General features: G+C 56.6%; 2 protein-coding genes across 11 annotated transcripts in view; one reads left to right on the top strand and one right to left on the bottom strand.

The window, feature by feature from the left end:
* The first annotated feature begins 5450 nt into the window (after window positions 1–5450).
* On the top strand, window positions 5451–9576 carry LOC132676333 (olfactory receptor 10AC1-like). The gene has a single exon (XM_060628443.3). It carries the CDS (start codon window positions 5681–5683, stop codon window positions 6656–6658), a length of 978 nt encoding a protein of 325 aa, XP_060484426.3. The 5' UTR covers window positions 5451–5680; the 3' UTR covers window positions 6659–9576.
* A 1513-nt stretch (window positions 9577–11089) lies between these two features.
* LOC132689636 (zinc finger protein 169-like) overlaps window positions 11090–15178 on the bottom strand; it is a 67727-nt gene continuing 63638 nt past the window's right edge. For all 10 annotated transcript variants that reach the window (XM_078439907.2, XM_078439902.2, XM_078439910.2 and 7 more), the window contains one exon: window positions 11090–13827. In XM_078439907.2, the coding sequence (XP_078296033.1) occupies window positions 12854–13827 (974 nt within the window). In that variant the 3' untranslated portion in view covers window positions 11090–12853. The remainder of the gene's footprint in view (window positions 13828–15178) is intronic.

The following is a 15178-nucleotide window of genomic DNA, read 5'->3' as shown; positions in this document are numbered from 1 at the left end:
CTTGTTTTTTAAGTTTACTCACTTATTTTGAGAGAGGGAGAGCGTGAGCAGGGGAGAGGCAGAGACAGAGGGAGAGAGAGAGAGAATTGCAAGCAGGCTCCAGACTGGCATCAGGGAGCCCAACGCATGGCTTGATCCCACGAATCGAGAGACCATTACCTGAGCCAACCAAGAGTCAGATGCTGAACCGACTGAGCCCCCCAGGTGCCCCATATAATGTTTTTTTTTTTTTTTTAATGATGACTAACATCTGGTAAAAATAACATCGGATTCCTACCCGACATCTTACAGGGTAAATTGTGTATCGATTAAGCGCTTAATTGTTAAAAAAAAAAAAAAGAAACCACCAATATTTGAGAAATAATTTCTCTTCTAAGTGTTTCAAGCATGATGTGCCACCTAGAAGCTAAAAAAGAAAATATTGATAAATCTGACTACACTGAAATAAAACAATTCTCTACGGCAGAACCCATCACAAACAATATCAGAAGACACAGCAAACCAGGAAAACGATTTACATTTCCTCCTACAGTCAAAGTTGATTTCTTATTGACTGTAAGCCAATAAGAACCTAAGAGCCACGAGCAAATAGGAAAAACATGGGAAATAGGAATATGAGTGCCAAAAATAGTGCAAATAGGAAAAAAATGGGAAAGAATATGAATGAAGAGTGCCAACAATTCAAACGTCATTTACAAATGGGAAAAGAGGGTCAGCTTCACTCATGGAGAACAAATTAAAATGATAGGGAGACCACGCATTTCTGCATGATCAGTGACGAACGATCTGACAGCATGTCGTGCAGATGTGGAGGGGCGGGTGCTTGTGCGTATTCCAGGCGGAGGCGCTCAGCGCCGTCCTAACGATGGAGAGACCGTGTCAGTAACCAGCGCGACAGCCGAGACGGTTTAAGATGCGCAAACCCACCGATCTAATTACTTGCACACAAGCCACATACCACGTGGACCAGGATATGTATCTCAGTTTTGGTTGTACCGGCCAACAACGAGCAACCACCCGAGTACCCGTCAGCAGGGTCTTGTTAAACGAATGACGGCATCTACGCAGTGGCGCGGTGGGGAGCGAGGGCGCTGTTCATCGTTCGGAAGTGGCGCAGGATGGTCGGAGATCGCAGAGCAGAGTAGCCGGAAACGCTACCCACGTCCGCGTGCTGCCTCCCCGCCCCGGAGATGTGGCCGCGGGCACGTCCCTCCACCTCTCTAGGCCTTAGTGGGTGACGGTGGCACCCGCACCGTAGGGTTTTGTGAGGACTGAACGGATCAGTATTTCTGTGTCACCGTAGAACAGTGTCTGGTAGCCAGTAAGTACGACATAAGTGTTTGTTAAACACACTAAAAATACACTGATAAAGGCGCCTGGGTGGCTCAGTCGGTTAAGCGTCTGACTTCGGCTCAGGTCATGATCTTGTGGTCCGTGAGTTCGAGCCCCGCGTCGGGCTCTGTGCTGACCGCTCAGAGCCTGGAGCCTGTTTCAGATTCTGTGTACCCCCCCCCCCCCGCCCCTCCTCTGCTTGTGCTTGGTCTCTCAAGGGTGAATAAAAAAAAAATTATTGAAAAAAAAAAATAAAATTAGGGGCACCTAGGTGGCTCAGTTGGTTCAGTGTCCAACTCTTGACTTCGACTCAGGTCATCATCTTACAGTTTGTGACATCAAGCCCCCCATTGGGCTCTACAGCACAGAGCCTGCTTGGGATTCTCTCTCTCGCCCTCTCTCTCTGCCCCTACCCTGCTCTCTCCCTCTTTCTCTCAAAAAATATATACATTTAAAAAATGAATAAAAAATAAAATTAGTGCTTAAAATAGTTAAGAAGACTATGTAGTAAATGGAAAACGTGTGTAAGTCAATGTTAAATGGGAATCGTGGGATACGAAACCGTACGTTTTGCAATGCTGTAAGTTTCCCTGTAAACGGGCAACGAGAACAGAAGACGTCTATGTCATTGGCTTTTGTTGCTCAGCACCTTGGGGTACTTTCTGGTGGTGGTGGTGGTGGTGAAGATGCCCACCCGCATCCACACCAGTCACCCCATTCCAAGATCTCCAGCCCGTTGGCCCCCTCTTATTGCAAACTTTGGGGAAATGCGGAGAGAGCTGGCTCTCTCCTCCCCTCTCTCCAACAAGCTGTCCACTATGCTACTTTGGGCTACTCCCTCCCTCCCCCGTCCCAGTTTACCTCCATCCCTGCAGAGAGGCGGCCTCTGTCCCCTTGGCCCAGAAGTCTCAGACTCTCCCGGGACACCCCAGGTCAGATTTCCCAAGTCTTCCCCCCACTCCTCCCTCAGCCCCCAGCCTTCTGAGACCACCGTGGTCCTCAGGCACCACACTGCACGGGGAAGAGCACTAATGAGGCCCCGGGGCTTTGGAGGAAGCCAGACCCCTAAGTGGGCCCTGGGAAACCTATTAAGTCAGTCTTGTCTTTTCTTCCTGAGAGAGTCCCTGGGAACAGAGGTGGAGATCACGGGAGAAGGGGGGGATTGATGTGGTGCAGGAGGTCTGCTCCCCATTCTCCGCAGAATCCTTCCACAGTCCGCCGCTACTTTATAATTTGTATCCACAGAGGAACTGCTATTTGAGCTGGGCTGTGAAGAGCGAGTAGCTTTCCAGGTGGGGAAGGACTTTCTGATACGAAACAGGTGCGCAAGGTCAGGGACAAGTGAGAGACGGCAGCAGGCCGCCGCGAGGCTTGTGGGGAAGGCGTGCGCGGGAGATAGAGGGATGGGGGCGCCCATAAGGCTTGCGGGCTCTATGTCGTGATGGTCAGAACTGGCACTTCTCCCAGCCAGGACGCTGGTCGCCTGCTCAGCCCAAACTCCGGCGTCACCGCTGGGAACCACGTCTGCCAGGTTAGCGGGGGGAGCAAGGCGCCTGGCCAGCCGAGCTGAGGATTTAATTCAGGCTGCGATTCGGGGTTGGGGGGCCCCAAGTCTGGCTGTCTCCTTTAAAGGAATTTTCGAATTCTCCAGAGATGCTGTGGGAGGTGGGGTGTGGGTGCCAGGGACTGAGGGCAAAGCCCCAGCTGAAGCCCATGTTTGCGGGAGAGAGGAAACCCTTCAAGGAGGGGGTCTCGGGTCCAGAAGGCCCGGGGGGGGACACAGGAGATTTTTCTCCTCTCTCTGCCTGTCTCTCTCTCCATCTCTGTTTTTCTGTCTCTCTTTGTCTCTCCCACCTCTTCCTCTGTTTCTCTTCTCTCTCTCCCTTTCTCTTTATCTCTCTCCCCCCCATCCGTCTCTCTCTCTGTTTCTTTCTCTTTCCTCTCCTTTCATCTTTCCCTTTCTGTCTCTCCCCCTCTCCCTCTCCATTTCTGTCTCTGTCTCTGTCTCTGTCAGCCCAGAGTCTGGCGAACCACTTGGAGTGGAGGCGGCCTCCCTGCCGCTGCCCTCAGCAGGCTCGCCTCTGCCTGTCCCTGGTCGCAGGCCTCATTCTGTTTCCGCACCTCTGCATCTGCTTCCTTCTCTCTCCTCCGGTCCCCTTTCCATTTTCCCCTCGTCTGGGTGGGGAAGGACCGACAGACAAGGCAGACACAGAGAAGAGCGGGCTCTCCCCCTACTTAAGGGCGGAGACTGTGAAATCAGACAGACCTGGGGGCCTCTGACTAAGGGAGATGCTGTGGGACTCCCCCAGATCTCAGCCTCCCCGTCTGTAAATCAGTTGTAATGGTGGCGTGACTCCTCACAGCGGTCTCGAGAATGTTCAGGAATACTGTGGACGCGGGGCGTTTACGGCTCACCTGCACACCGTGAGGGCTGGACACACGGCAGCGATTGTGATCCCGCTCCCTCCCTCCCGTCGGCATTTGGAGGGAATATGGGGGCGTTGCCAACGAAGGGTCATTGGAGGTGATGTCAGTGTCCCTGGACGACTTTCCGGGAGGCTTCGGAGGCTTCGGGGGAAGAGCTGCGGGGCATGGGCGGGAGGAACCCTTGGGGAAGAGAAACAGAGGGGCGGGACACCTGAAGGCTCCGGGGTCTCGGAATCCGGGCAGATAGGCCAGGTGACGCAGGTCTGCTGCCTCGGTCCCCACACCTCCCTCTCTGCTCTCTCCAGACAACGCTTCCCTCCAGAGATCTTCAGCCGGGGCAGGGCGTGCCCGGCACACAGGCAGCAGGAAGCACACGACAGGATAGGGTGGCGATTCCTTCCATAACATCTCCCGCACGCCGGGCCTGCTGTGCTGGGCGCTTTGTGCTGGGCGTGATGTCACTTAGTCGTCACGACAGTTCTGTGGGGCTGAGGAGGCTGCTGGGGCTCCACAGGGTAAAGACTCCAAGCCGTCTCAGCTGGTCAGTGAAACAGCGGAGACGGAGCAGGTGCACGTGAGCCCAGAGGCCCCGCTTGTGCCGCTGAGCCATCCGGGCTCCGGGATGGGCTCGTGCCCGGGGTGGGGGGGGGGGGGAGGATTGCAGAATGACATCCTGGGGCATCAGGGCCTGTGTCGCATCAAGGGCGACAGACGAGGAATCTGAGCCCCATGGAGAAGGTGGGGCTTGGGCAGCATCACAGACGGGACCAGAAAGCAAAGCTCCTTACTCAGCCCCAGGCGTCCCTGTGACCTGAGGCCACCCCAGGGCTGGGTGATGAGGCAGAAGGCACCCACTGTGCCCTGCACACACGTGTGCAAATAGACACACACACACACACACACACACACACACACGCACTGGCTTGGCTAGAAAGAGCTGTTTTGAGATGTGCACTGGTGGTCTGAGGCTCTTCAAAGACCCCTAAGTTGATGCCGACAGGCCCGGTGTAATGCTCCCTTACTGACCTAGTATTCTAGATCAACGCGATGCCCCTCCGAATTCTTTCTGGGCTCTTGAAACATCAAGATATCTTTGCTGATGGTTTTTGAAGTTTATTTGTTTTGAGAGACAGAGTGAGTGCGGAAGGGACAGAGAGGGAGGGAGAAGCCCAAGCAGGCTCCGTACCGTCATCGAGGAGCTTGATGCTGGGCCCGAACTCACGAGATCATGTCCTGAGCTGCAACCAAGAGTCGGACGCTCTACCGACTGAGCCGCCCAGGTGCCCCCATATCAAAATATCTTTAGATATTCTGTCACACAGGAGACGGTCAGGGACAGGGCCACCGTTCACAGTGCGGTGGCGGGCGCGGTGCTCCGGAGAAACGCCCTCGATGCGCTAGCAGCGCCCCCACCCCCAGCAGAGGACGCGCTGGTTAAACGGGAAGGGTGGCTCGCGTGCCGGTGGGATGTGCGCGGGAGCGGCCGCGTCGGCCTGAGCCGGCGGTTCGACGGGGTTGGCGGACATCCACCCGCGTGTGTACCCGAGAGGCCTGGAGGCGGTGACTCCCCCAGGCAGCTGAGGCCTCTCCGGGGAGGTCAGCTGGATGGTGGCCCTGGACGGGGGGTGGGGGGGGGGGGTGGGTGGAGAGGTGTGCAGAAGGCACAGTGGGGGGGGGGGGTGCCTGGAAGAGCACGGGCCGCGGAAGCCAGAGGGAGAGCGGACGGTGGCTGCGGACACCTGCATTCCTGGAGGACTCGCGGGGGCGGCAGGTGCCGGCTTGGGGAGAACGCCCCGCGTCCCTGGTGGAGGGGGTGTGGGGGCTGAACCCCGGAGACGCGAGGGCCCTGTGTTTCTGGGAGGGGTGTGTCACCGCGACCCTCCTCTCTGGCCTGCACCCCTGTCCTCCCTCAGGTTCCGACATGAGCCCCTGGCCTGGGTCAAACCGGACGGCTCCGCGGGAGTTCGTGATCCTGGGTTTCTCCGGGTGGCCCCGGGGGCTGCGGCTGCTGCTCTTTGCCTTCCTGCTGCCACTCTACCTGGCCACGCTGGTGGGAAACCTGCTCATCCTGGGCCTGGCCGTCGGGGACCCCGCCCTGCACACTCCCATGTACTTCTTTCTGGGGGCGCTGTCGGCCGTGGAGGCGGCCTACACGCTGGTGCTGACTCCGCGCACGCTCGCGGGCTTCCTGCTGCCCCCGGGGGGCCAGGTGGTGGCCCGCTCCACCTGTGCTGCCCAGATGGGCCTCTTCGTGGCCCTGGGAGGCTCCGAGTGCCTGCTGCTGGCCGCCATGGCGCTGGACCGCTACCTGGCCATCTGCCGCCCTCTCTGCTACCCCCGGCTCATGACCGCGGGGCGCTGCCGGTGCCTTCTCGCCTCCTGCTGCGCTGGGGGCTCTCTCCTGGCCTTGGGCCTCACCGTGGCCATCTTCCAGCTGCCCTTCTGCCGGGGGGGCCTCGTCAACCACGTCTTCTGTGACCTCCCGGCCGTGTTGGTGCTGGCCTGTGGGGACCGGGACCTGCAGGAGAGGGTCCTGCTGGCCGCCTGCCTGCTGCTGCTGGTGCTGCCTCTGGTCCTGATCCTGCTGTCCTACACCAGGGTGCTGGCGGTCATCCTGGGAGTCGGGGGGGTGGCAGGCCGCCGCAAGGCCTTCAACACGGTGGCGTCGCATCTCACCGTGGCCGTGCTCCACTACGGCTGTGCCACGGCCATGTACGCCAGACCCCTGAGCAGCCGCTCCCTCGAGGAGGACAAGCTGGTGTCGCTCGTCTACATCAACCTCACGCCGTTGCTCTACCCCGCCATCTACACGCTGCGCAACCGGGACGTGCAGGGTGCCCTGTGGCGGGTGGTCGGCGGCAGGAAGTCAGGGAACGTCGTCCGGGCCGAGGTCAGCTAATGCTGCGTGCCAGACGGCGTCTGGCCTGCGATCTCCCCCCGCGAGGGGAACCTCCCCATCCCAGAGCCGTCTGTGGCTCCCCAAGACCTGCTGGAGCCCAGCGTCACAAGGACTCCAAAAGCGGACTTGAGCCGAGTTCTTTGGCTGCTGTGGACATTTCAAGCTGAACGGTTCTCGCTGGTGGCCGTGCACCGGAGAATATTCAGCAGCCACCCCTTGTCTCTACCCAGTAGATGCCACTTGCACACCACCCCCCCCCCCAGTTGAGATAATAAACAATGTCATTAGACATTGTCAAATGTCACCTGGGGGGAGGGCGCAATCAGCCCTTGTTGAGAACAACTGCTCTAAATTCTGAACACACGGTACCTTTTGAAGAGAAACGAGTGCTAAAAGGTACAAGTTTATGGTTCCTTAATTTATAATACACAACTGAAAATGCAAATGTTCACGAACATGGAGTAGACGCGAACGACTTGTGGCCGAGTCACGGGATGGGGACGCCTGGGGGGGCTCAGTCGGTCCGACTTTGGCTCAGGTCATGATCTCGAGGTTCGTAGGTTCAAGCCCCACATGGGGCTCTGCCCTGACAGCCCAGAGCCTGGAACCTGCTTTGGATTCTGTGTCTCCCTCACTCTCTGCCCCTCCCCCGCTCATGCTCTGTCTCTCTCAAAAATAGACATTTGGGAAGAAAAAAAAAAAAAGCAGCAAGCCACAGAGAGCACAAACCGAATGCCTCCCTGTACGCAAAAGGCCAATGACAGACGAATCTGTGCTGGTTGATAGAATAGTGGTTCCCTGGGAGAAGGATCTGGGTTGGCACAGGCACAGGGGGATGGTCTGGGCACTGGAGATGTTCTAGATCTCGATCTGCGTGGTAATTACATGGGTAGGTAGGTGTTCAAAGCTTCATCAGATCTGTGCACCTCCTTGTATTTAAAATGAGCTACAGCTGTTCTCCTGTTTGCGCAGCGAGCCACGCCTTCAGCGTTGCCTTTGCTCACGCTGCCTTATGCCCCCGGTGCACACTTCCTCTCGTTCCGCATTCCACGTGTGAAAATGCCTCGTGTTGTTCAGTGATCAACCCAAATACTGCTGTAGCGAGAATGTTTTTGTCCTCCCCCTCCCCCTCTAAATTCATCACTTGGAAACCTAATCACCGGGAGCCGGGCTTAGGGGTGGGGCCTCTAGAGGTAATTAGGTGAGGAGGGTGGAGCCCTTGTTAACGGGATTAGTGCCTTTATAAAGGAGGCTCCAGAACGTTCCCTCTCCCCTTCCACCGGGTGAGGCCACGGCGAGGAAGCGGCTGTTTGCAAACAGGAGGTGGGTGCTCAACAGACACGAAATCTGCCGGCACCTCGATCTTGGAGTTCCCGGCCTCCAGTCTGGTGAGCAATGTCCGTTGTTCAGAAGCCCCCTAGTCTGTGTAGCACGCTAAGACAGCCCCCTCTCTGTCCCCCCCCCCCCCCAATCACAACTGCTGTCACTCTAGGGGCGCCTGGGCAGGTCAGTCAGTTGAGTGTCCAACTCTTGATGTCGCCTCAGGTCGTGATCTCCCGGTTTGTGAGTTCGAGCCCCAAGTCAAGGCTCTTCACGGACAGCAAGGAGCCTGCTCGGGATCTCTCTCTCTGCCTCTCCCCTGCTCATACCCTCTCTAATTAAAAAAAAAAAAAAATTAAAAATAAACTGGCAGTCTAAAATATAAACATCTCCTTCACCTACCACTCAATTATACTGTGAGCTCTTTAAAGCCAGGTCTCAGACCCTATGAACTTGGCAGTTCTTAGTAAATACCAGATGGAGGAATAAACCATAGACAAGCTCTGGGCTGCGTGGGCGTCTCGCTTAAGGGCTACAGGCCCAGGGGCATAGCTCCGGAGTCCAAGGGCAGGAAGCGGTAGGACCGCGTCTTCTGGGGTCTGGTCTGGGGTCTGTCAGAGCTGGCTGTAAACCTCAGCTGGCAATTCTTGGGCCCGGTTTACCAACCCAAGTAGCCTCGGGAGCAGCAGGCTTGTAACTGAGCACACTAGCTGCGTCCGGAAAACTCTACCGTCCTGATTGGGCAGGGGAAAGGCCCTGGATCCTCAGAGATGCTTGCAGATGGCTTTTCTTTTTTTAAGTTTTTTTTGACGTAAGTTAATTATTTATTTTGAGAGAAAGAGCGAGAATCCCAAGCAGGTTCCACCCCACCAGCACAGAGCTCGAGGCAGGGCTCCACCCCACGAACCGTGAGGTCATGACCTGAGCTGAAATTAACAGTCGGACGTTTAAGCAACGGAGCCACCCAGGCGCCCCGCAGGTGGGGTCTGCCGACGCCCGGTGCTCAGCCACCTGTGGTCCTGTGCCGGGCTGGTTTTGCTCCCGTACCCCTCTGGAGCTGGGGTTAGGCCCCGGGGGTCCACCAGCCGTCCTGTTACTCAGGCTGCGCGGAACCACAAGCATCTGATGAGATGCCGGGCCTCCCTCGGGCAGAATCGCTTGTGGTTGATCGGGAGCCTGAGGTGGTTACCTTTCCCTCAAGGCACCTGCGTCCGCTGCCGGTCCCCGGTCCCGGTGAAAGGTCATGTGCCGCGGGCCTCTGCCCCACGTGTGGGGCGGGCAGCAGCTCAGAGCCCGTGTGAACAGCTTCTCAGCCGGCCGCCCTCCTAATCCCTCCTGCTGCACAAAGTCTTTGAGAATATTGTGAATCTTGAGATGCGTGAAACAGTTTGGGTTTTTTTCATTTATTTATTGAGGTGTAATTGGTAGCTAACGTTAGCTGCAGGTGTACAACACAACGATTCGATAGATGCGTATGTTGTAAAATGATCACCCCTTTTAGTCAGCATCAGCAACTCCCGGTTGCATTTTCTTCCTTGTGATGAGAACTTTCAAGATTTACTCTCTTGGCAGCTTCCAAATGCGCCATAGTTGGCAGTTTCAGATGCTCTATTATCTGCCACTGATCTGACCTTAAAGATTGTTATTGGAAAGATCTGCAGTGGCTGTCCCCCAGGGCCAGGTCCATCTCGGGGGTGTCCTGCCCGGCCTCTCCAAAACAGTGACGGTGGCAGGTCACGGGCTGACCCCTAGCCCTCGAGGGCTGGACCCAGCGCTCTGGCGGGTTCCTGCTCTGCAGGCTGACCGGCCCGCGGCCACTTCTGTGGGCTTTCACTTCCGCGATGAACTTGCTAACTTCCTCCGGCCTTATAGGTGGCGCTCGGACCGTTTGCATCAGACCACTAGATCCCGTGCCACCATGTGCCAGGGGTGGGACCCGTCATATCCCACAGGGTAGTGTGACAGCAGAAAGGTGTGCAGCAACAGAGGGACCGCAGGCCCCGGCCACACCGACCTTTGCCGGGAGCCGTGCCTTCCCCGAGTGAGGGTGCCGTTTGTCACCAGACGGGACTAGGAGTCCGCCTCCCCGTGCCACCCGCAAGCACAGCCGTCAGGGACGGGGTGTCTCTCTGTCCCCCTATCATAGCCTGCACTTGGGTGGGGTGGCCACCCGTGTGCTGGCCGTTAACCCATGCAACAGGACCTGAGAGCCACGGGCAGGTGGGGAAGCGGGGGCAGGCATCCTCCTTGGGGCGTGAACAGGTGCACCGCAAACCAGCTCCCAGGGCAATGCCCCGAGGCCCTGGAGGACTCGGGTCGCTTCTTCCCCAGCTTGCACTTTGGGACGGGCGGTGGCCAAGGTCAAAGCTGCACCCACCAACTAACTGCCCACCGGGGAGAGCCAGTTAGCCTGCCCTTCGCAGCTCCAAGGCTCCCCGGCAGCCGGCTGCCAGCACGACTCTACCGTCCTGATCCTGCGGCTGACGGTCAGGACTCCGCTAAACTAACGTTTGCTAAGAGGACCACAGGTGCCGGTGGTCAGCGGGTGCGACAACAGGCCAGGAGAGAAACTGAAGTGGAGAAGTTTATTATTTGCAGGACCCGCGGGAAGTACACAGCAGGCCTCGAGGGGCCACATGGGGTGTCGAGGTAGAAGGCAGACAGAGATCGAACCCGGGGCACGTGACTTTTATAATAGAGATGGTGGGCTGGGACCACACTGGTTAATGCAAAGCAGCAAAGAGGGGGTTAGGTAACCTCCGCAGGGTCTCAGCCGAGGGGCGCGTAAGGCAGACAGGCAAGCGGGGGAGACGGCGCTCGCAAGGACGCGGGAGAAGCCACGATGGGCCCTCGCAGTCGCTTGTGGCTCCACGGCTGCAATCTAGGCGGGTGTCAGCGTCCTGTCCCTGCAGATCCCTCGGCCACACCAAGCGGGTGCGGAGCAGGGACACCCCGAAACAGCTTAGCCAGCTCTAAGATGCGAATTTCCTACCTGTCCACTGTGCTGCCCGTATCGGTGATCTCCGGTCTTGTCAAATCTGAGCCGCTTTTTCTCTTGGAATGTCCCTTTCTTCCACTATTTTGTCTTTTAGGAACTCCTACTTGCTCTGATTTTCATCCAGATGTCTCACCCTTTCATGTACATTTCCCGCCTCTCTGTAGACCGAATCCTAAGAATCTGCTTCGCTCCACTTTCTGCTCGCCTTCTCGGCCCCCGAGTTAGCACCGGCTGGGTTGGTGGCTCATTATTTTGGTGTAGCTTCACCTTTCAGTGCCTGTATCTGTCATCTCTAGACACCCAGGGTGGTCCCCTTTCGAAAGAAGCCAGTGCTCGCTCTTTGTGCCTTGCTTTCATGCGGCGTTTTCGTTTTTAATGGCTTGTGAAGACGGCTGTTTTTTCATATGAAATATCATTTGTCAAATCGGTTTCCATACAATACAGCTCATGGAGTTTTGTAGGTTTCTATGACCCTTAAAATCCGGGACGTTCGTATTTCGTTCAAGTTGCCTGTTGCCTCTCACTGTGGGTTGGTCCCTTGTGTTCTATAGTTTGGGATTATGAACTCATCTTGGGTGTGTATGTCAGAATCCTGGCAAACATGGGTTGAGGGCGCCTTCCTCCACAACATGTTTTGTTTGCTTCCATAATTTGTCTCCAAGGCCAGGACAAATATTCTATATTAACGGTTCGGTTTTTGAACTGGGACAGGAATAGGGCAAATTGCAAATTCTGTCTCACGTGGGATGCTGATCAGGGCAAATCCTCCCCCATCGGAGCCCACAGAGATACGGACAAGCTCCCTGTGCCAATGAGATTCTTCGCCAGTCCACCCCTTCCCTGTATGTCCAGGCTTCTGAAATTTCTGAATTTGTGAGTTACTTCATTACCAGCTCTCTGCCTCATGTGCCCGAGGCCTTGCTTCGCACCCTCCTTCAGTCTTCAACAACCCAGGCTTCTGGGTCAACCAAGTTAAACCCACGGTCGGCTCTCGAACTTAATCTTTGGCTCTCAGCTCGGCGTCCCTCGCTGGCGCCTGGAAACTTCCCTGGTCGCCAGCTGAATTATGCATGTAAAAGCACGTAATCTATCATTGGTCATCATTTCTGGCCGTTCACAGTGGAAGGGCTTTCACCTTACACAGTCTGTCATGTTGCCAGAAAAGGGAGTCCTAACTTGACACATTTAACATGAAACGTACTTAGGAACTGGTTGAGAGCTAGCAGGAGAGGTCACAAAAGCGCCAGTTTCCAGATCTGAGGGTGGCGGGGGTTGGGGGCTCTATAACTGTTGCCAGCAAACAAAGGGACAAATGGTAAGTGGTACGGTGCACGGACTCCTGGTTTAATAATAAGTTCGTACTGTTCCGGGTATAACATACCCTACAGTGACCAAAGGGTAGGATTTAGTGCGGGGGCTCCAGAGAGGTCATTCTCTACAGTCTGGTGGCTGTGCCTCCAGGCTCACAATTCTGTTGGATTACCACTGCGGTTGACAAATAAAATTCCTCCTATGCAGCATCGTTGGGAACATAACCCCTAAACACTCCCGTCCCAGGGACTGCTCCCATGTTGCTCACAGCTGTTGTCTTAAATGATTACATTTATTTACAGACTCGAAAGCTCAACGACCAGAGTGAATTCACAGCGATCCCCTCTGTCGCGGGGCAGCTCTTGTAAAAACAGGTGGCTCTAGAGTGTCCTCACCCTCCCCTGGCTACGGTCGAGGGAGGGGCTTCCCCTCGGTCGCCCTCTCTTCCCGCGGGGGCACCGGATTTCCCGCTGAAGGGTGGTGCGCGCGGGGGACACGCGGAGGTCTGTCCTTGCGTTCCCAGACGTGCGGGGACGCGGGAGGGAGGCCCACGGCGGCTGTGCCCGTCAGCCGTGCAGTTTCTCCCGGGTGTGGATCCTGCGGTGGCGGATGAGGTTGGCCTTCTGGGAGAAGGTCTTGCCGCACTCGGGGCACTCGTACGGCCTCTTGCCCATGTGGGTCCTCCTGTGGATGACGAGGCAGGAGTTCTGCGAGAAGGCCTTCCCGCACTCGCCGCACTCGTAGGGCCTCTCGCCCGTGTGGGTCCGCCGGTGCAGGATGAGGTGCGACTTCTGCAAGAAGGCCTTGCCGCACTCGCCGCAGCCGAACGGCTTCTCGCCGGTGTGGATGCGGTGGTGGATGAGGAGGCACGACTTGCGGGAGAAGGCCTTGCCGCACTGGCCGCAGCCGTACGGCTTCTCGCCCGTGTGCGAGCGGCGGTGCTCGACGAGGCGGGACTTGTGCGAGAAGGTCTTGTCGCACTCGGAGCACCTGTAGGGCTTCCCCCCGGCCAGAAGGGCGGCGGGCGGCGATGGGCCGGACCCCGGGGGCGGCGCGGGGCCGCCGGGCGGCTCTTGGCAGCCCGGGCGGCTGGAGAGGCCGGCCTCGGGGGCCTCGGGGGCCGCGGGGGCCGCGTGCAGCCGCGGATCGGCGCGCTCGGCCGCCTCGCAGGGGAAGGGCTCCCCGCGGCGGGCCCGGCCTCCCGGCCACCCGCACCGCTCACACTGCCGCGGCCGCGCGCCCGGAGCCGGGCCGTCGGGCCTGGAGTAGAGGAACACGTTCCCCTGCCCGTCGCACTCGAAGCGCCTCCGGGCCAGGTAGGCGGTGGGACTACCGTCTCCGTGACGCGGCAGACTCGTGCCACAGGAGTCACAGGTGCATCCCTGCCGTCGTGAGGGGTCAAGGTCTGCCTTCTGGCGGACGGATGCCCGGGGCCCTCTCTCGGTCGGTTCCTGGCCGTCCAGGAAGGCGCCGCTCCGCAGAAGTTTGGCTCGGTGCTCCCGTGCTCTGCCTGCGTGGCCGTCGACTTGCAAAATTGCTTCTAGGGGCAAAAAATACCATGACCTGAATGGGTTCGTGTGTCCAGAATCGTGCCACAGAACGAAATGATATCAGGGAGCAGCTGGGTGGACCAGTGGGTAAAGCATCTGGTTCTTGGTTTCCACTCAGGTTGTGATCTCATGGGTTGGTGAGTTCAAGCTCCGCATCGGGCTCTGCACTTTTCTGCTTGGGATTTGCGTGTTCTCTCTCTCTGCCTACACACCCCCCCCCCCAAATAAAATTTTAAAAATAATCTTATTAGTGTTTATTTTTGAGAGCCCGAGTACAAGCGGGCAGGGGTGGGGAGAGAGGAAGACAGAATTTGAAGCAGGCTCCGGGCTCTGAGCAGCCAGCACAGAGACTGACCTGGGGTTTGAACCTGTGAACCGTGCGATCATGACCTGAGCCGAAGTCGGACACTTAACCGACTAAGCCACTCAGGTGTCCCTACTGTTATTTACTTTGAATTTTATTCTGAGAGAGAGAACTGTGGGAGAGGCAAAAAGAGAGGAAAACAGATCAAAACCAGGCTCGATGCGGACAGGAGAGAGCCTGCTGCGGGGCTTGAACCCACAAGCTGCAAGATCAGGACCTGAGCCGAAGTTGGATGCTTAACAGACTAAGCCACCCAGGCCCCCCCAGCAAAAAAATAAAATTATATCAGAAACAGGAGGAAGAATAAATTTCAGACCTAAGTGCCCAGATTCAATCACCACAGCTATAAATCTATAAACATACCCTCATCCATTGGCTTTTGAAAGGAAAAAATGAGATCCTTCCCAGATGTCTGATGCACTTGGCCACAGACCAGCCTCCTAACTAATAAAGCCCACAGCACCATTTCTCGGGCATGTTGGTATCCACATCACTGTGGCCCCTCCTCTGAGATTCTTAAATGTTGGGTTCTGCATCCTGTGCTTAGATCCTCATTTGGTTTTGTCTTCATTTTGGTTTTTTTCTTTTTTCTTTTTTCTTTTTAAGTAGGCTTCACGCCCAGAGGGGAGCCCAACGTGGGGCTTGAACTCATGGCCCTGAGATTAAGAACTGAGCTAGTATCAAGAGTTCCATTCTTTGAGCCACCCAGGGGCCCCTTCCCTACATTTTATTATTTTTTTTATGTTTATTTTTGAGAGAGAGAGATCGTGCAAGTGGGAGGAGGGGCAGAGAGAGAGGGAGACACAGAATCTGAAGCAGGTTCCAGGCTCCAACCTGTCAGTACAGAGTCCGATGCGGGGCTTGAACTCCTGAGCCATGAGATCATGACCTGAGTCAAAGTTGGACAGTTAACCCACTGAGCCACCCCGGTGCCCTTACATTTTAAATCATCAACTATCCGTGGTTTCACCTCCATG

Source organism: Panthera onca, chromosome E3, assembly GCF_046562875.1.
Source record: "Panthera onca isolate mPanOnc1 chromosome E3, mPanOnc1 haplotype 2, whole genome shotgun sequence".
Lineage (NCBI taxonomy): Eukaryota > Metazoa > Chordata > Mammalia > Carnivora > Felidae > Panthera > Panthera onca.
The sequence above is the reverse complement of the archived record's forward strand: the minus strand, read 5'-3'. Positions and strand labels throughout refer to the sequence as shown.